This window comes from Dipodomys ordii, unplaced genomic scaffold, assembly GCF_000151885.1.
Source record: "Dipodomys ordii isolate 6190 unplaced genomic scaffold, Dord_2.0 Scaffold188, whole genome shotgun sequence".
In the NCBI taxonomy this organism is placed as follows: Eukaryota; Metazoa; Chordata; class Mammalia; order Rodentia; family Heteromyidae; genus Dipodomys; species Dipodomys ordii.
This window is the reverse complement of record NW_012267404.1, coordinates 1,561,131-1,582,446: the sequence shown is the minus strand read 5'-3', so window position 1 is coordinate 1,582,446 and position 21,316 is coordinate 1,561,131. Positions and strand designations below refer to the sequence as shown.

General features: G+C 35.3%; 1 protein-coding gene across 1 annotated transcript in view; it reads right to left on the bottom strand.

The window, feature by feature from the left end:
* Exoc6 (exocyst complex component 6) overlaps nucleotides 1-21,316 on the bottom strand; it is a 94,893-nt gene that overhangs the window by 34,126 nt on the left and 39,451 nt on the right. The window contains exons 14-16 of the mRNA XM_013034323.1: nucleotides 20,764-20,898; nucleotides 15,767-15,946; nucleotides 7,185-7,326 (exon numbers count right to left, since the gene is read on the bottom strand). Coding sequence (XP_012889777.1) covers nucleotides 7,185-7,326; nucleotides 15,767-15,946; nucleotides 20,764-20,898 — 457 coding nt within the window. The remainder of the gene's footprint in view (nucleotides 1-7,184; nucleotides 7,327-15,766; nucleotides 15,947-20,763; nucleotides 20,899-21,316) is intronic.

Genomic DNA, 21,316 nt, shown 5'->3' with positions numbered 1-21,316 from the left:
TATATATATATTTGTCAGTCATGGGCTTGAACTCTGGGCCTGGGTGCTATCCCTCAGCTCTTCAGCTCAAGGTTAGCACTCTACCTACCACTTGAGCCACAGCACCACTTCCGTTTTTCTGGTGGTTAATTAATTGGAGATAAGAGTTTCATAGACTTTCCTGACTGGGCTAGCTTTGAACCTCGATCCTCAGATCTCAGCCTCCTGAGTAGCTAGGATTATAGGCGTGAGCCACCAGCACCCAGCTTCATGCCAAATTTTTAAAACACTCTAAATGTAGATTAAGAGAGGAGATACCTGACTTTATTGGAAACAGATATGATAACTAAAAAATGAGAGCTCTACTATATGAATCTCCTGGGAAGAAGATTCAATTTGAATCCGTGCAGATTAAACAACAAAATAAAATGCAGTCTGTGTGGGTTGTGATAATAAGAAGCCATCTTCCAAATTGGCAATCTACTAAATTTTAAGGCAATAAAAAATACTGAGGGAGTGGTAAATGGGAGAAAATGAGGGAGGAGGTAACAGTTTAAAAAGAAATGTACTCATTACCTTACTTATGTAACTGTAACCCCCTCCCCTTCATCACCTTTACAATAAAAAAAGAGTAAAAGTAAAAATAAACAAAAACCAATGATATTATCTGAACCTAGTGCCAGTGGCTCACATCTGTAATCCCAGCTACTAAGGATCTTGGTTGAAACCATCCTGGGAAGGAAAGTCCAAAGGACTCTTATCTCCAATAAACAACTCAGAAAAAGCCAGAAGTGGTGCTGTGACTCAAATGGTAGAGTGCTAGCCTTGAGGAAGAGAAGCTCCAGGACAGCATTCAGGCCCAGAGTTCAAGCCCCAGGATTGGTAAAAGACAAAAAGCCAAAAACCAACTATCTGCATGCAAAAGTGCATTATTTATATATACTCACATTTCTTTTTTCTCTTAAGAGAAGGTCCTGCCCCCAGGACCTATAAAAGCATGAGAGAGGGTAGGAGAAAGGAAGGAAGAATACTATGAAGTTGGGCCCTATATATTTATTCCAATGGTACAAAAGTATATGACCCTGAAATTAAACACAGGTGGCTCACACCTGTAATCCTAGTTACTCAGGAGGCTAAGATCTGAGGATGGTGGTTCAAAGCCAGCCCAGGCAGGAAAGTCTGTGAGATTCTTATCTACAATTAACTACCAGGAAACCAGGAGTTGGGCTATGGCTCCAAGCTAAAGAGCTCAGGGACAATGCCAAGGCCCTGAGTTCAAGCCACACAGCTACAAAAAAATAAAACAAAAAACAAAATAAATAAATAAATAAAACAAACACAGAAGGAACTGTCTCTGAAAAAGCCTGTCCTAGGCATAAAGTTGTCTTCACTATAAGATAGGGAATGTATATTAGTTATAATGTAGACATAAAAACCATCTATCCAGGGTAGGCAGAATTGATGGGTGGAGAGGAGATTTCACTGAGTTATCACAGATCAAAAATCTGACAAAGATTGCATGGGAAAATGAGAAACCTAGGCTAAAGTCTCAAGACCTTCCTGGTAGAAGACAAAGACAGGTAACATAAAATAGGAAGGTTTTAAGTGATGAATATAAATACAAATGGTGAGATACCCAATACTTCAATTTCTTCTTATATCAAGATTTAAAATAGATAGCTGGGACTCAAATTTTGGCTTGGACCAGATTTATCATTAAATGGGATGACAACAGACGCCATCTAGTGGTTTTCCTGGTAGAGTCAGAAGTTAGAATTAGACTTATTTGGTAACATGTGGCTGGCCAGAAGTAGTATGCAAGCCGTCAGGGTATTTGTCATTCTATTCTTATAAAACATAGTATCTAGTATTCTTTTTCTCTTGTAAGTAAACAGAAAATTATACTCAATCAAATAGTTTAGGTGTTACTAAAGCTAGGCAGAAATTCAGGTATCCAAACAATATAACAATATTCAGCCTACTTTAAACATGACACAGACATATTCTCCTTACACCATCTACCTAATTTCCCCTTAATACTTTTTTTGGGGGGGATCCAGTTGTGGTGCCTGAACTCTGGGCCTGGGCACTGTCCCTCAGCTCTTCAGCTCAAGGCTAGCACTCTACCACTTGAGCCACAGCGCCACTTCCGGCTTTTTTCTTTTTTGCTTATGTGGTGCTGAGGAATCGAACCCAGGGCCTCATGCATGCAAGGCAAGCACTGTACCACTGAGCCACCTTCCCAGCCCCTCCCCTTAATACTTCTATTTGGAGTCATATATCTTTTTCAAAAATGAAACTAAAGTCCACAAAAGAGAACTTTTTGTTTTGTTGTTTTTGTGGGTTTTCTTATTTTCTGTTTGTTTATGGTGGGTTAGGTCTTCATCCAAAGAAGAAAGAACAGATCTTCAGATGTACAATTTTCAATCTAAGTATGGTGGTAGTACACACCTGTAATCCCAGCCATTCAGGAAGATAGTAAATTTGACACCAGATTATGTAATTTGACTATACCCTGCCTCAAAATAAAAAATTAAAAACAATAAAAGAGTTGGCAACATAGATCAATCATTTGCCTAGTGTGTAAGGTCTTCATCTTACTGGATTGATCTTGTGATGTCCATACAAAAATACCTTCTTCATCACATCAGGTGCCAGCACTTTCCAATCTGGAGCTTTTCTAGTACCTCTGGGCTTCAGATATTAAACTCTTAGTTGTGATAATCTCATTCATTATTTGTATACTATCCATAAAAAGTATATAATACATAAATACATAGACCTAGTCTGGACACTCAAATATAAAACAAAGAATCTGGTCCCTTGAAGCGTAGGAAATATTCTGCATTTTGTTACTGATAAAAATATTTCAGAGGCACCTATGTAATAATGTGGTAGAAGAATGATTATTTTTTCTTCTATAGGTTACATGTAAAGTACCCATCCTGGGACCCAATATATAGCAGACATTCAGTAAATATAAAACACAGCACATATGCAGATTCAGAACTCAGCATATGCCAAACCTGGCAAATATACTCTCAACTAAGAAACAATTTATCTTAAATTTACAAAACCTTTAAAAGGATTAAGTGTTCTGTGCAGTTCTCAAAGAAGTCTATCTTTATATTCCAAGAACACATTCCTAGTTATCTTCCCAACTTTCTCTGAACATGAAGTCATGCACTGACCCCCCCCACATAATATTTTCAGTCTAAGAAATTTTATATCTAGATTATAGTCTGCTGCTATTCTTCTCTCAAAGTACTATGTACTTTATAGAATTTATAGAATTGTTACCATGTAACGTATCTTTTACTATGAGTATAGCACTGTGCAGAATGCTTGAAATGCCTATCTACTTTGTTGAACTTAGTTAAACTACCTATCCTGGATGATTAAATCTCTTTTCTCTTCTCCCTGCCCATACCTTCCATTTCATTCCCACCCTTGATGATGGTATGCATCCTCTATGTTTCTTTCTTTGCATAGGTCTCTGGTTCTAATCATTTAATCATAACAAATTTACATATTCCCTCCTCTAAAATGTCCATAATCCATTCTCTTATTCCCACTTCCCAGGGTCAGGAACTCTTTGTACTTTATGAAAAAGTATAATATTTTTCCAGTTTTCAGCATCTGTCTTGTTCTAACTCCATGTCCTTGTAACACTAAACTAACCCTACTGTGACACAGATTCCATCAAGTTTTGCTTCTGATTAGAAAGTGGTAGATTCCCTCAATTATAAAGTTTAAGTATTCATGAATCTAACTTTAGACTAGAAGTATGGCTCTGTGGTAGAGTGCCTGTTGAGCACTTGTGAAACCTCAAGTTTATTTTCCATCAACTTTATTATTTAAATTCTTTGACCTAAGCACCTTTTCTGTGTTATCCAGAATCTTTGGTAGTTCACGATCTCCAATCTAAGTTCTTGATCACTATTATATAGTTTGTTGGAATTCTAGATCTCTTGCTAGAATGCCACAGATTTGTAGGATTTTATGTTCACCTTGAGAACATAAATATATAATTTATTAGGTATTATCTTAATATCCTAAAATAAAAACAAATAGTACCAGTGTAAGATTAGGAAAAAAAAGAGTAATCACAAAAAAGATGGTAAAAGAAAGATACACAGATTTTAGAATGCCATAGTTTCAATTATTTGAAAGTACATTCTGACAATCAAAGGATTTGTCCTAACAGTTAAGGGTATGGAACACTGTATTTGATAGTTCAAATTACATATCATATTATTTCTCCTACCTCTGTGTATAAGACACTGATATTGAACAGAAGATAGTCAAACCAGTTTGTAGAAGACCAGTTTGTAGAAGAATATAAGAGCAGTTTTCATGTAATTGTTTTATAGATGAGGATCTGCTTTTTCTTCCCTTTATGACCATCCAGCAGTTTGGCTGCTCTCTATCCATAGATGACCAGATGAGAAAGGAAGATGGAGAGAGCTAATAGCTGTGTACATTTAACTTGTGTGCCATCATGACAGGAGTTGAGTCCATATGGGAAAAATGTGAATTTTATATAAGACATACAAAGAAGACAGCCCTGGGCTGGGAAGGTGGCTCAGTGGTAGAGGTCTTGCCTTACAAAGAAGGCAGCCCTATAGGAGTGTTTTGGTGAGAACACTTCTTCTGATTGGAAAAAAGGCACAATATAAACTAGTGGTGACTCTAACCCTTAGGTAGAACTTGATCAACTAAAAGTTTATAGATAAAATAGTTTTAGCTCAAAAAAAAAGAAAGAAAGAAACAGTTTTAGCTCAATGTAATCTACTGACATAATCGTAAGAAATGTATCATATGCAAATATATTTCATGAAGAGTAGTTAATCCTCTAAATTGGATTTCAAGGACTAGCTGGACAACTCCACAGCAGGGTTATCTGAGAGATGACGTTAGAGTGGAGGAGTATATGACTGGTAATACATATGTATTACAAGGCGTTGGGGGTGGGAAGAGTGATCTTTTAACTTCTAGGATTTTGCTTCTGAGCTATCTCTTGTCTTCTTCTCCATCTCCCAGTGGATTCCCAGGATACCCAGACTTCTTTACATTACTATTTTACCAAGCACTCTAGTTTTCCATCTACCTGGCCAAATTCTTCTTTGCTCCCTTTCTTCACTTTTCTCAGCCGCAATATGGAGAAAGAATACTTTTGTGATCATCTAAAAGTTAAATTTGTATTTTAAAAACTGATTTCTTCCAGATTTAAAATATTAGTTAAAAAGGGTTAAAAGTTATTTTTAAAACTCTCTTCTCTTACATTGTTTTAATTTGGGGAGGGGAGGGGAAATAACAAAATGCTGAAATAAGGATACAAGTTGACCCGTTGTAACAATGAGATATACAAGACACTATGTTGAAAAATGAACTTTACAACTTGGGGGGTGGGGAGAGGGAGGAGTTGGGGAGATGGGGAGGGAAGGGATGGTAGGGGAAAAGGAGGTAACAATGCTCCATAGAAAATGTACTCATTACCTTACTCATGTAACTGTAACCCCTCTGTACAGTATTTTTATAATAAAAACCATTAAAAAATTCTTCTCATGTTTGTTAAACTAAGTTCCATTTTTATATGATCAGAGATATGAGTCGCAGATTAAAATTTCTTTTACAACAGAAAAAGATTTTATTATTTATACTACACTATTTAAAGTAAAAAGTTGGCTTTTTCAAAAGAACATTTAACACCAGAGGTAGAAAAATAAACATGAAAATGTAATCGAGGGGCTGGGAAAGTGGCTCAGTGGTAGAGTGCTTGACCTGTATGCAAGAGGCCCTGGGTTTGATTCTTGAGCACCACATAAGCAGAAAAAGCCTGAAATGGTCCTGTGGCTCAAGTGGTAGAGCACTAGCCTTGAGCTGAAGAGCTGAGGGACAGCGCCCAGGCCGAGTTAGGCCCCATGACCGATAAAAGAAAAAGAAAAAAAGAAAAAAAAGAAAATGTAATTGATCAATTTACATTTGCTCAGTAAGTACTGAGTGCATGATTTTATATTAAGAAGTAACGATTGCAGTAATATAAATGGTAAGAGACAGAGCCAACCAAAGGCAAAAATCTTCAGGAAAGCCAAGTTAGCTCCTATGATTTGCCTCTAAGTTTTGGCCTTTTCCTTTCTATTATCTCCAGTGCCAGAACCTTAGTTCCTACCAGGATAGGGTTTATCCTTCTTGTACTTGACTCCAGAAATCCTTAACTGAATTAAATCAAACTCAGGACTTCTTTTGATCTTCTCCAAGATATCAGTCATTTTAAAAGGAGACTTCAGTTAACTCTATCCATAGGAGTAACTAAAAGTAGAAATTATCCTATAGCAGGACAATGAGGCAAAGGTATAAATGTGATTTTCCTTAGGAATAGACTAGCCCTTTGTGGAAAAGTAAGAACACAGAGAAGTTTAGACACCTTAAGTTATCTAACCAAGCAGCATTTCCATCATTAGGCAATAAATCTAATTGAGAAGACATAACAGAAGCCAACAGAAGTTTTTAACCAACTAACAACCAAAGTTACATAAAGGATTTAATAACACAAATGCCTCAAGTAATACCTATGTAAAGTATTTACATAAACAATGCCATCTGGAATGATCTCATAAGACAACTGAAAAAAAAACTTTAAGAATTCAGTTTAAACTGGGTGTACAGCTTAGTGGGACAATGTATCTTAGCATGGTACCAGGCCATGGGCTCAATTTTCAGTATAAAAGAACAAATGAGGGAGCTGGGAATGTGGCTCAGTGGTAGAGTGCTTGCTGGCATGCATAAGGCCTTGGGTTTGATTCACAGCACCATATAAACAGAAAAAGCCAGAGGTAGTGCTGTGGCTCAAGTGGTAGAACACTAGCCTTGAGCACAAAGAGGCTCAGGGACAGTGCCCAGGCCCTGAGTACAAGCCCCAGGACCAGCAAAAAAAAAGAAAGAAAGAAAGAAAGAGAATACAAGAAAGAAAGAATACAAGAAAGAAAAGAAATGTGTTTCTAATTATTTCTAGACTAAGAATATCAGTTGATGTTGAGTTTAGAAACGTAAAAATTAGTGTTTGGGGAAAATATGTTTATATATACAAATTAAGTATTTTGTAGTCAGTTTTGAGAAAAAAGTTATCTTCTATTACATTTTTTTCATATAATTTAAATATAGAGTCCTAGAAATGCATGAGAGTTAACCAAGATAGTACTTACATTCACACTGTATGACATCTAAGTTAAATTGTTGAACAGCTCCCATGCTTATCTGTTTTAATTCATTGTCCAATAGCATCTGCATTAAGGATGTTGACAGATGCTGGCAGGCTGACATGCAAGCTGTCTGGGCAACTTTCCCCTATTTAAAACAAACAATCAAACCCAAAACACAGATAAGCAAGCATAGAAAAACATCATAAAATGCCACAAAAATTATATACTTGCCATTTTTGTTGCCACAGTAGTGATTATTGCCTTTTCTATTTCTGTATTCTGAATGGTGATGCCTTTGTATTATAGGAATTAAAATTCCTGTTTCTCAGGATATAATATCATTAAAGCTCAAAACAAATTAAAATACCATTATTATAACAAATCTCTTGAAAAATCTCAAATATTTTTAATTGTGCCAGGCAGAATGATGCATACCTGTAATCCAAGCACCCTGGAGGTGAAGGCAAAAAGATCACAAGTTTGAGGCTAGTCTGGGCTATACAGAAAGACTCTGTCTCAAGAAGCCAAGAAAAGTAAATAAAATTAAATATGAGATTTATGACATAAAAATCACTATTGTGTTGACAAAACATCTTGATAATACTCTCTTTTGTATAAGGAAGTTAATGGTGTAATTTGTATTATATTATTATTTAAACTGGTACCTAAAGTTCAAAATATACTTTGAGTCCTAAGTCCCATTCAAACTCTTAGTCTATTGCATAGCATCAATTACTGACGCTATGAGGAATATGACTTCAAATTAATCTCTTTTCAATCAAATTCATGCTATATTTAATTTCAAAAGTTTTAAAAATCACCTAGTAATCTAGAAATATGTAGTTAAGGGCTGGGAAGGGGCTCAGTGGTAGAGTGCTTGCCTTGCATGCATGAGGCCCTGGGTTTGATTCCTCAGTATCACATAAACAAAAAGAAAAAAGCCAGAAGTGGCACTGTGGCTCAAGTGGTAGAGTGCTAGCCTTGAGCTGAAGAGCTGAGGGACAGCACCCAAGCCCAAAGTTCAAGCCCCATGACTGACCAAAAAGAAAAAAAAAGTATTGTAAGACTCTTTTAGGCATAATTTTCCAGCAGTAATACTGCTTATATGGTGGCTATCTTCAACTGACAATTATGTGACTTGATGATGGACTCTCTCCCATAAGTAGAGCTCAAAGGTCTATGAATATAGTTAGAGAAAATGACATTTAGAAGACATGTTATGTTTTGCCTCATTTCCATTAACACATATTTACTAAGTGATACATGACAGTTGTGTTTCTCTTACTCACTGCAAAGATCAATAATGCTACAATGCCATGAAAAATGTCTCCCAAACAATGCTACAACTTGCTAGTACCAAAACATTTATGTGGCATTGATTTGAAAAGGCCACAAATATATTTTCATGATGTAATTTATTAGACTATTCTTTAAACATTAAAAATCAGACTAGAACGAAGTTATTTTATGAGTCTTTAAAATTTAGACACTATGCACAATAGAAAACTACATATTTGAAAATGGAATGTCAATATCTCAATAAAAAAACTTTATAGAGATAAAAGCCAATGAAAACAATATATTTGACAGATACTGATGAACTGCCAAAAAGGAATGTAACAAACAATGAAAAACCCAGCATGCTTCAAGATCCCCTAAACCCAGAGGAATTAGTCTGGGAGACATGCAGTTCCATTCCCCAAGTAGAAAAATATCAATATGAATGGGAGGTGATAATAAAAGCAGAAAAGGGAGAAATCAATGGCATGTCATTTAATACAATACACTAGGCTTAAGAATATTTAATAGAAATGTCATTTTGACTTAATGCAAAAACTAATACATTTTAGCTTAATGTACTTCTCCATCAAGTTAGCTCCGTGTCCTATTGCAAGTATAATGTACTAATTGCAAAAGCAGATCAATAAATTGCCAAAAATCATTCAATCCACTTCATAAACAAACTACAAAGTAATGGAAGAGGTATTGTTTTTAGAAAGCTTTTAAAATTCAACATGGCTCAGGGGCTATAAATAACTAGACAGCAATAGCACTTGAAGGCGAAAATGATGGCAGGATACAGCTATAGGCTATTCTACAAATGTGATGGAAATACTCAATGAAAACAGTCACAAACTTAGCTCTTCTACGTAAATAACATGTAATAATCAACTCCTAATACTAAATTTCTTTTAAATACATTGAACATGTACTGTTTTTAACAATACTTTTTCTTGTCTTGAAAATAGAGCAACAATGACTTTATTATTTTTTTGTTATTATAAAGGTGATGTACTGAGGGGTTACAGTTACATAAGTCAGGTATTGTCATTTCTTTTTTGACAATGTCACCCTTTTCCTCACTCACTCTCTAAGTCAACAATACTTTTAAATATATGTAATATTTTATAAAATTTTCCAGTGAAATACTTCCTTTCTATACATCAAAATTTAAGTTAATAATAATCATGTGGTCAAATTCATCAAATTTTAATTTTATCTTGTAAGATTACATATTCATTGATTTTTTAATGTGTAGTTTCTACCTGCAGTATGTGTAGAACCATTTTCCAATTTCATCGGATACTAATTTTCAGAGAGACAACTGTTAATGTCACCAAAGTCTGCATACCCCCTAAATATATTTGTTTATTTCTGATGTCTATGGCACATTTTGCTATTACCAAAATCCCAACCTGAAAACTATTATTACTATGGTTGATGTTTTTAATATATCACTTTCTAAAATAAAAATAACATTAATACTTTCACAATTATCTTTAAAAACTCAATCTTTCATTAAAGACTATTAACAAAAAACATTGCACATTTAATAAACTTTTTCCTGTCCTTTTCTAAAAATTGCACAAATTAACATTTTCTTTCTCTTTAACCAAGTTCAATAAATAAACACCTGCTAAACTTTTTAACAATGACTACATTTTTTGCTTTGTTTTAACAATTTTGCTTAAAAACAACTTGCAAAGAGAAAAAAGTCTTAGACAAACTTCTTATATTTCAAAGGAACTTGTAAAAGAGAATCTGCTGACATATTAGATCCTTTTTGCATTACCCCAAAGCTTTTCTTCTTAGAACAATTGTGGTAAAGAGACATTTGGCTCCTAGGAAATTCCCAAAGGGTCAACCATATGCATCCTTCCATGGCACCTTCTCAGTGCTGCTTTCTACATTCATGTCTCAAAAGCAGCTTTCATCATTTACTTGTGTGTCAGTCAATATGATTTATGGACTGCATTCAACAAAGTCAAAGCATATAGAATGAGAAATATGACTACAATCTGCTAATTTGTTTTGTATTGAGCCATTTAAGAGTCAAAGACCTAATGTCAGACTGAGACCAGCAACACAATTAACCAGCCGGTGACAGATTCATCCATCCTCCCTGCCAGGGTGTGCCAATCAAAGACAGCATGAGGCGACATTTGGTGAAATCAGTAAGAAAACTCATTCTCTAAATAACCTATGTAAGACCTTGATTGACAGTTTTTGAATTTAGTTTGTGGAACACAGCCACTCTTTACCCAATAGTCCCTCACTGCAAGCTGTGAAATAAGGCTTTTAATGCCAATCACAAGAACAATAAACCACTAACCCCTAGCTTCAGTCTAAAAGGCATAAAAAGAAATGCACCTCTGTTTACATGTTAAGCAAAAATTTCAAAATAATTTACTATTTTAGGTTAGGCTACGGATAGTTGGTTTCTTTTGAAACATCATGAAATAACATGGCAACAAAACTAAAACACATTTTACCAGCTTATGGCTCAGCTTATTTCAGTTTCAAAGTAACATTTTCATGGAATTCTAATATAATGGGAAAATGTGGAATATTTAAAAACCAATTTGGCACCTTAAATTTTCATTTCAAGTTTATATGCGTTTCTTATTTCAAAGATCTCACCATTCTTTTATTTCAAAGATCTAATTTTTAAAAAACGCTTTTGTTTCAACAGTAATAATCTGAACATACTTTTCAAAGTGCTTTTATACTCTTTTAAGTACCTGTAATATAAAAACCTGCTCTTGAAATCACACCATTCTTTCTGCATTGATCTACTCTTCCTCAAAGGTCCCAGAACAGTCTATTTTCTTTATTTATAGCCCAACCAAAAAAACTTATTCTATTTACTTAAGTAAAAAGGAAATATATAGATGTAAATATATTGTGCATTATATTAGTCTTTAAATTGATAACAGGCTTTGGCTTAAAAGGTTATGTAACCCTTCTCAGGAAAAAAAAAGTGAAAGCAGTCATGCTCTACTTGAACCAAAAAAACCTAACATGGGTAAGAAAATATATCAATTCTCATCCTGCTTTTAAAGTTATTTAAATTAGTAGATTGCTATTTAATACAAATTCACTGCATCTCAGGTTGCTACATAAATTTCAGTTATGAGACTGAAACAGTCTTTTCAGAGGCAAAAAGAGGAAGGAAAGACTCTCAAGTCACAATGTATAACCTGTTAAGTATACAGACTGAAAGAAGTCTTTCATCAAATGTGGAGTAAACATGAAAACTAGAAATAAGACTCTTAACTGAAATATAAAGATGCATAGTTGAAAAGTTGAAATTTTAATTAAGATGTAATATTTCTCCTATTTTATATAAGAACCACCAATCTAAAGTCTTAAATGTATGAAACTATATTTTATTAAAATGTAAAAAATGTTATTAAATCAGAAAAACTATAACCTTAGAATAAAATGTGAAAATTTCTTTAAGATAACTTCCCAAATAAACAAGGCTTCCTTTACTAATAACGTAAATTTTCTAACTCACCACTTTATATATATTGAAGTAACTCAAATTCCCAATACAGAATGAATGAGTTATAAAGGTTTAAGTATCAAGATAAATTTCTTTTGAGTTTTAATAACTCTGATACTACTTTGCAGACAGATTTTTAAGGTTATGCCAAAAAATCCATAGGTCTATCAAAATATACTCACTCTGGCACTCGCAACATTTTCCCAAATACCTTTCTATTTCTCTTACACTTGCTTTCTATCCTCATCTAATTACTGCTATCACTTCAAAAAACTGGTTACCACATCAATTAACCACAATCCCCATAAGCAACTACAAATCCCTCTTCTCCTGTTTTAGGCTTTTGCACTTTCTGCTTATAATAGTTTTCAATCAAGTGAGGGAGCAACATAAATGTTTTCTCTAGAGGGGAGGGAAGAAGGCAGGGAAGGAGAAAGAGGAGAGAAAATAGAACATGATTATCTTAAAAATGAAATAAAACTTTTTTCTAAAGTAAGCAAACATTAGAGCTACCAGTAATACACAGCACATTCCTATTTCCCTCAAAAGTATTCCAATCATAGGGTTCATCAAACTTTGGCAGCCTTTTATTTTAAAACTAAACAAAAAAGAAAAACAATTTTTTGAACACAGTTTTAGATGACAAAGAGAATATACTTTTTTTTTTTTTTTTTGTCCATCATGGGGCTTAAACTCTGGGCCTAGGTGCTGTCCCTGAGCTCTTCAGCTCAAGGTGAGCGCTCTACTGCTTGAGCCACAGCGCCACTTCCAGTTTTCTAGTGGTTTATTGGAGATAAGAGTCTCACAGACTTTCCTGCCCCGTCTGGCTTTGAACCGTGATCTTCAGATCTCAGTCTCCTGAATAGCTAGGATTACAGGTGTGAGCCACCGATGCCCGGCAAGAACGTACCTTTTTTTAGCTCTCTAGTACATTACTATTGTCATGGCACACCTAAGTATCTTCAATGTCATACCAACTTGAATAGGCGGAAAGAAAATGAATGGATAAGCAAAGCAATAAAAGTCTCGAGAAGTCAAGGTTTTGAAGAAATTCCTCTGCTTGATACTTGGAAGTGATTAAATATTAATGGCCTGTAACTCTTCTCACTTGACAAATGTAAGAAAAGCAAGAGAAATTAGAGGAAATTAGAGGAGGTTAATTTTCCTTGTGGTTGAATCTTAATACTATGGGCAATTCACAAATTCATGTAGAAAACAAGTGTACCAGAAGCCATTCTTTTTTTTTTTTAACATTGACCCTGTTGCTTGAACTCAAGGCCTGGGCATTGTTCATAAGCTTCTTTTGCTCAAGGTTAGCATTCTACCATTTGAGCCACAGCACCACTTCCAGCTTTTTCAGCTTAGGTGGTACTGAGGAATTGAACCCAGGGCTTCATGCATCCTGGGCAAGCATTCTACCTCTAAGCCACATTCCCAGCCCTACAAGCCATTCTTAAGGCAATAACTATGACAGTTGCATGCTATATCCTTTTTTAATTTTTTTCTTATTCCAATTTCTTTATATAAGCATCCAGTTCTGAGGATCAGCGCTATATAATAATGAAAATTTACTATTTCATATCCTTAGTTTTATATTTACAAAGAAATTGTCAGAATTTCTTTGGAGGTGAGGTGTAGAGGTGATTTCCACATAAGGGTTAATAAACTGGACAAATGCTACTTAAATCAACCCTTTCTGTCTCTTTTTAATACATACAGATGCTGATATAAGCATAATCAAGATTTAAAATCTAGCAAAGGAGGTCTCTGTCATTCAAGGATTTATGATTCAATCTTTTGAGAGATTCTGAGAGTCTAGTATAAGAAGGACTTCATTTCTTAAGGCACACATTTGAATGACATGCTCTGTAAAATGGGATAATAAGGAGTCATGCTCAGAGACTGGGTGTAGTCAATGTCCTCATTTTCCTAACTGAATGTGGCCTGGCTATGTTCTGTTAGTTGTCATTGATAAAGTAAATCCCATTAAGATCTATGGTTTTAAAAATTGCATCTTTTGATGGGCTATCTTTATCTCCAGATTTGCAGATTCTCAGTTTTGTTCTATCCTTATCCTGAAGGACAAAGGCTTTCTAGACAGGCTTTTTAGACACAAGTCTAAGCCCTAGATTATGACAATAGAGGTGGTATGGATATTAAGTCACCTCCAGTTTGGGAGAAATGCAGGGTGGATTTTAAGAATAAGAGAAATACATCAAAAGAAGGGAAGATACATATTAAAACAAAACAAACCCACAAAGAACAGGGAGAAAGGTGATCAAGGTAAACTATTTATCCTTTTTTCTAAGAATAACTTTCTACATGAGAGCCCACAATGTTCTGAATGAAGAATAAATCCTTACAGACAGCTACTACAGATCTGTGCCAACTGCTACTTCTCTTGCTTCCAAAGAATCAACAGAGATTTTAATGTCAATGCTACCACCTACCACATGGATTTCCATAAAAGATAGAAAGGTCTTAGAACAACATGATAGCTTTCTTACAAGGGCTAAAGACTCCCAGATAAAAGAAAAGGAAATGATTAAAAGGTGGTTTCCCACAGTCTGGACTTCTCTATGAAACACTAGTCTAAACATGCTCCTGTATGGGACTTTTTCTGCAAAGTCTAATCTCTTAACTTTTTGAAATATAGTACCTTGTATAAGTTTTTTTTATAAGAATGTTACCAACATCTATGTCTACTGCATTTCTATTATCTGTTCCTGACCTACAAGCATTCTATAAGTAAGAATGCAGCTCTCTAATCTCCTTTTTCCATTATTGTTTCCTCCATATAAGGATGAACAACGGGGCTGGGAAGGTGGCTCGGTGGTAGAGTGCTTGCCTTGCATGCATGAAGCCCTGGGTTCAATTCTTCAGCACCACATGAGCAGAAAAAGCCGGAAGTGGCAGTCTGGCTTGAGTGGTAGAGTGCTAGCCCTGAGCTGAAGAAATGAGGGACAGCACCCAGGCCCAGAGTTCAGGCCCCATGACCAGCAAAAAAAAAAAAGATGAACAACAGAACAGATGTTCTAAAGTATCACCCGATCTTGGCTTGCAGTAAAAATCTCCTTATCTTTTCAGTTCTGATCTTCCTTTTGCTGCCTTTTTTCCCCTCACAACAAAAGGTAATCTTGATATAAACAATCTCTTACAAATTTTAACTCTCTCATTTCAACTTCTGACTGCTGAACTCAAAACAAGGGTGTCTATATTTTTCTTTTTTTTCCTCCCATCACAGGATACAGGTTAAAATCCTGGAATTCTACCAAACTTATCTGCAAAAATCCAAGTAACATTTTAAACATGAATCTTCTGTTGCCATCTGGTAGTAAAACTTGCAGATAATAAATTTTCATTTGTGGGCTGGGAAGGTGGCTCAGTGGTATAACGCTTGCCTTGCATGCATGAGGCCCTGGGTTTGATTCCTCAGCACCACATAAGCAAAAAGAAAAAAGTCAGAACTGGCACTGTGGCTCAAGTGGTAGAGTGCTAGCCTTGAGCTGAAGAGCTGAGGGACAGCACCCAGGCCCAGAGTTCAAGCCCATGACTGGACCCATAAATAAATAAATAAATAAATTTTCATTTGTGTTTAATACTGAATCTTATGGTTTAATACAGTACAAGTGCATTTATCTAACCACGGAGATAACATATAAAGTGGATATTGGCAGTTCTCCAAATTCTACAGCTTTCTACTACTACCAAAATCTGTGAAAATTACTAAATTTAACTTCTAAAATACAACCTTAGCAAGCAAACTTGCACAAGTTTTGCAATTGTTTATACTTACAGGCAAATGAGTAAATACTTGAAATATGCTTCTCAAAAAATTAATAAGATCCATCAAATAACCACTAGCTCTTCCATCTGGCTCAGACATTGTCCAGTCATAATCAGCAAGCTGAACAAATTCATCAATTTTTTGATTAAGTTTGGTATATATTTCTCCTTCTGCCGCATGCCGAGCATCCTGATATGGACAAAAATAATGAAAAGAAATAATAATAGAAGTCGAGCGTAAATAAAATTTTCTTAAAAATCCAAATTTTAAGTAGAATTTTCTTTCTTCTATTATTTTAGTTATTCATTTAAACTTCAGGAAAACTGTTAAGTTTTTTTGCTGGCAATACTCTGTTTAATTCACTTGTTATTCTCTCCTTCTTCACTTCCTCATTCCCTCTTCTCCCTCCCTCACTTCCCTCCTTTTTGGCAGTACTGGGTCTCATGCTTGCTAGACAAGTGCTCTACCACTCAAGCCACACTCCCAGCCCTTTTGCTTCTGTTATTTTTGAGATAGGTCTCTCTTTTTTTTTTGTCCAGATACAGTTGGATGATAGGCTAACACCACAACACCGAACTCTTTCTGCTGAGATAGAATTGCATGAACTTTTTTGTTTAGACTGTCATAGAACTCTGATTCTCCCAGTATCAGCCTGTAATACAACTGGAATGACAAGTACATACCACCATACCTAGCCATTGGTTGGGATGGGAGTCTCATTAACTTTCAGCCAGGATGGCCTCAAACCTCAATCCTTCCAATCTCTACTTCCTCAGTACCTAGAATGACAAGCATAAACCACCATGCCTAGCTCTTCTCTCTCTTCCTAGCCTCATTATCACTTTCTCTTTCTTTCTTTTTCTCTCTCTTTTATCTCTCTTTCTCTCTCTTTTTCTTTTTTCTTTCTTTCTTTGTTGTTGTCATTGGTCATGGGACTTGAACTCAGGGCCTAGGCACTGTCCCTGAACTCTTTTGCTCAAGACTGGTGCTCTACCACTTTGGGCCACAGTGCCATTTCCTGGTTTGAGTGGTTATTGGAGATGAGTCTCACAGGGACTTTTCTGCCAAGGCTGGCTTTGAAATTCTAAGTTTTCAGCCTCCTAAGTAGCTAGAATTACAGGCATGAGCCACCAGCGCCCAGCTCACCTTTTCATTTTTAAGTGATCAGATATTTCATGAGACATATCTTTTCCAAAAAGACTATTAAAAAAAGAAAGTGAGAAACAGAAATTGTCAAGAATGCAGTAGATCATACTTACTGATTTGCTGAGAAAAAGTAAAAGATGGACTATCACCAAAAAAAAGTAGAATGCAGTTGTCTTTCCAAATCTACAAGTTGATTGTAGAAGTGCCTTCTCCCCACAAATACCAAATTCCAAATGGACCAAAGTCACTTACATAAAATAGTGTAGTATTTGCATAAAATTGACACATCCTCCTGAATACTTTATACCCTCTCAATTACTTATAATACCTCATATAAATAATGCCACAAGTTGTTATACTGTATTGTTTAGAGAACTATGGCAAATTCTGTAGTTGGTTTAAGCCACAAGTGTGGAACCTGTAAACACAGAGGACAGTTATAGATGCTAGGCTTTGAGTTTAGATTATGATTGAATTAAGCCTGGGCAAAGAAAAAAGACAATATCAAAATCAACTTTTCCACAAATCTAGAAATTAAAATTTTCCAGCAATTCAGATAGTATTTCTTCAAGAAAAACAACTGAATCTTGATGAGTTTTATGCCATTTTACTGTTTTCCATAGTCTCTCCCTTCCTTTAGTTCCATAGTACCCTTGAAAATTCAGATCATAGTGTTGTAAAAAGGAACAGCTGACCAGTCACAAAGGTGGAAGAATAAGCGTGGTACTCTTTCAAAGCTACATTCTCAGTGTATTATCATTACTTATTGGGTCATTTCTTAGAAGACTTCAGCCCTTCTTAAAGGGATGTCTTTATTTGACCTGAATTATAGCTTGTCTGGAACAAAATATCCCCAGTATACTGGAGATAGTAGATAACAGTTGTTACACAATAGATAAACCAAAAACTTAAAAGGAAAAAATTGGGAAATTGGGTGTTCAGAAATATCTTTGAAAAGTCCTGATATTCCCAAGACTCTAGACTTCACATGCACATATAGGACTGCACATACTCAGGAAAGATCTGAGAAACTCTAAACTCTCATTAATTATACCTTGAAGCTCTGTGCAAGAAGAAAATGAAAGCTAAGGCAGAGTTGTTAACTTCCTATCTCAATATTTCAGGCAAGCCCTAACATCTACAGACCCATCTGGCAAAGACTGGAAACATAATGGTGCCAGGTTTTTATGGAAATCTGTGTCTCATCATTAGCTGAACATTAAGCAAATCAAGTAGAGATTTCATGGCCTACATAAAAAAGAATTTAAAAACTGCTTAAAGATTCTAGGATACAAGATTTGTTAATGTATATTTTAAACAAGAAGTACAGAATCAGCAGATGAAATTCAATATTAACCATTAAATATGCTTACAGCTCTAACTCTTAGCAAATCTCCTTTTATTAGAGTAGGAGTAATACATGGATATAAGGACAGAAAGGCCAGTAAGAGTTTACGAAAAACCTAATATAAAAGCTAAAATCTGGGAATGTGGCTTAGTGGTAGAATGTTTGCCTAGCATGCATGAAGCCCTAGGTTCGATTCCTCAGCACCACATAAACAGGAAAAACCAGAAATGGCACTGCAGCTCAACTGGTAGAGTGATAGCCTTGAGCCAAAAGAAGCTCAGGGACAGTGCCCCAGGCCCTGAGTTCAAGCCCCAGGACTGGCAAAAAAAAAAAAAAAAAGCAGCTAAGGATTTTTGGATAGAGGTCCAAAATTTCAATCTCCACCTATATTATGTCACTTACATGATACTGTTCAGTGTCTTTTACAGTTGTTTCTCCTATGAGCTTGTTAAGAAAAGGGATAGGTATTTGTATCCTCAAGGCCTAATAAAATGCTCAGTATATAACTGATATATCGTGAATTGCTCTAAATTATCTCCTTCAAACCTTATAATAAACACATTGTCAATCTAATTTTATAGATGAGACATTTGTAATCATTAATATTCTTTTAAAAGATAACTTGCTCAACTCCCTTGGCAACAGTCTAATTTCAGAACACATATGCTGACAGCTCTATATATTTCTAAATAAATGAATGCCTGCTTTTATGCTTCTGTTTTAATAACTAATTGTGTACATTCACAGACTCTGGTATTCTGTATTTGTCTTATTTATCAGAATAATTATACAAGCACAAGAGTCATCAAAGGGATATATGATTTGGTGTGTGTGTATTCTGTATTTGTCTTATGTATCAGAATAATTATACAAGCACAAGAGTCATCAAAGGTATATATGGTGTGTGTGTTGGTCTTGAGCCTTGAACTCAGGGCCTAGGTGGTGTGTGTGTGTGTGTGTGTTGGTCTTGAGCCTTGAACTCAGGGCCTAGGTGGTGTGTGTGTGTGTGTGTGTTGGTCTTGAGCCTTGAACTCAGGGCCTAGGTGCTGTCCCTGAGCTTTTTTGTTCAAGGCCAGTGCTCTACTACTTGGACATAAGAGTCTCATGAACTTTCTTGCCTGTGCTGGCTTCAAACTGTGGTCCCCAGATCTCAGTTCCCTGAGTAGCTAGGATTATAGGCGTGAGCCACTGACACCCAGTTAAGACATTTTTAAGACACTTTAAGTTGTTTTTAGACTTCATACTTTCAAAGTCTGGGTGAATGTTAACATTAAATAAGTTATTTCTAAATACAAATACACTGAATGTAAAATTTTGAATTATTACCACATAATTTTAGGAGGTAAATTAAGGAACTTAAAGGAAGATAGTAGGACAAGTATTTCTTTTAATAGAAAACTTTTAGAAATTGCTATGAGGCTAAACTAAACTAGTAAGCTTATTTTACAGATAAGGGGTCAGAACTTATTTTACCATTAGTTTAATGGAAGACTGAAATACAACTAATAGACTACCAATGAAATAATTAACCTTGATTGTCAACTAGATTGGGTTGAGCGACCAAGGAAATTAATAAAGCACACGTCTATGTATGTGTGGAAGGGCATTTCCAGAGATAACTGGCATGTAGAACAGTAACTGAGAGGGATAGAGTCATTCTGAATGTGGGTGGCACCAACATATAGACTGGATGCCCAGATGGGACAAAAGTAGACAAAGGAGGAAGCCTGTTAGCACAGTGTGCTCTGCTTCCCAACTGCCAGGAAATGAGCAATTACACTCCACTATATACTCTGTGCCATGGAGTTCAGCCTCTTCTCAGGTAAAAAGCAATGAAACCAAGCATCCTTGGATTGAAACCTCTAAACCTATGAGCCAAAATGATACTTTCTCCTTTAAATTGTTTCTCAGAAACAAAAAACTAGTGCAACTAGTGTCTCATTTATATGACTCTAAATGAATGGAACAGTTATAAAACAAGTTATTTTATCTTGCATTCCTCCTAAAGTAACCACTAATTAATCTCATTATATTCCATTGTGTTATAAAGAAAACTTTTCATCTAGAAAAAGGAAGACTAATGATATGGGATATTTAGTTTTCTTCAGATTAGAGCTAGTAAAGGATGAAAAACTTAAGAGTTGCTTACTTACTTCACTACTTAATTTTTCTTACTTTTATTTTGCAAACATACACATATAAACCTATTGAACTATACGTGATACATTAATAGAAATTCAGTCAGTCTCGTGCAGCACTACCATTTATTGTAAAAAAATGAACAAAATGTAATACATTATAGAAAATCAATATGTTTTTCTCCAACGTAGTAAGAGACTTAAAATTACCAAAAAGGAACTGATATTTATCTGCTAACTTGAGCAAGAATTATTTCTATTCTCAAAATTTAGAAATATAAAGAAATTGTACAAATAATAAAATTTGTCTTTTAATCTTATAAAATTTACTTACAACAGCTAAAATGAAAAATTTTGGTCATATTTTTACATACCTTAAAAGTAGAAAGTCCATAAAGTCTTGTGGTATGAACAGTTTCTTGAGAAATATTTGTAATGTTAGTTATAAAATCTTCCAGGTATTTACAAGCTTGTTCAAGGTGTGTTGTGTTTATGATGATTTGCACAAGCTGGAAAATACAAAATATATCTGGTAAAGAACACATCACATAGATGCAAAACCATCTGGTTAGGAGAAAAAGCATTAATTATAATTATAGCAGTACGGGATACAACTGATTATCTGATCTCAAAAGTCTATTGCAAATATTGTTCATAAATGCTAATGCTTTAAGATATGTGTGTATACTCAGAGTCAGATTACTATAATAATAATTATTAGTGTGTGTGTGTGTGTGTGTGTGTGTGTGTGTGTGTGTGTGTCCATTCTGGGGCTTTAACTTGGGATTTGCAAGCTGTCCCTGAGCCACAGTTCCACTTCTGCCATTTTTGGTAGTTAACTGGAGATATGAGTCTCATGGACTTTCCTGCCAGGGCTGGCTTCAAATCATGACCCTCAGATCTCAGTAGCTAGAATTACAGGCATGA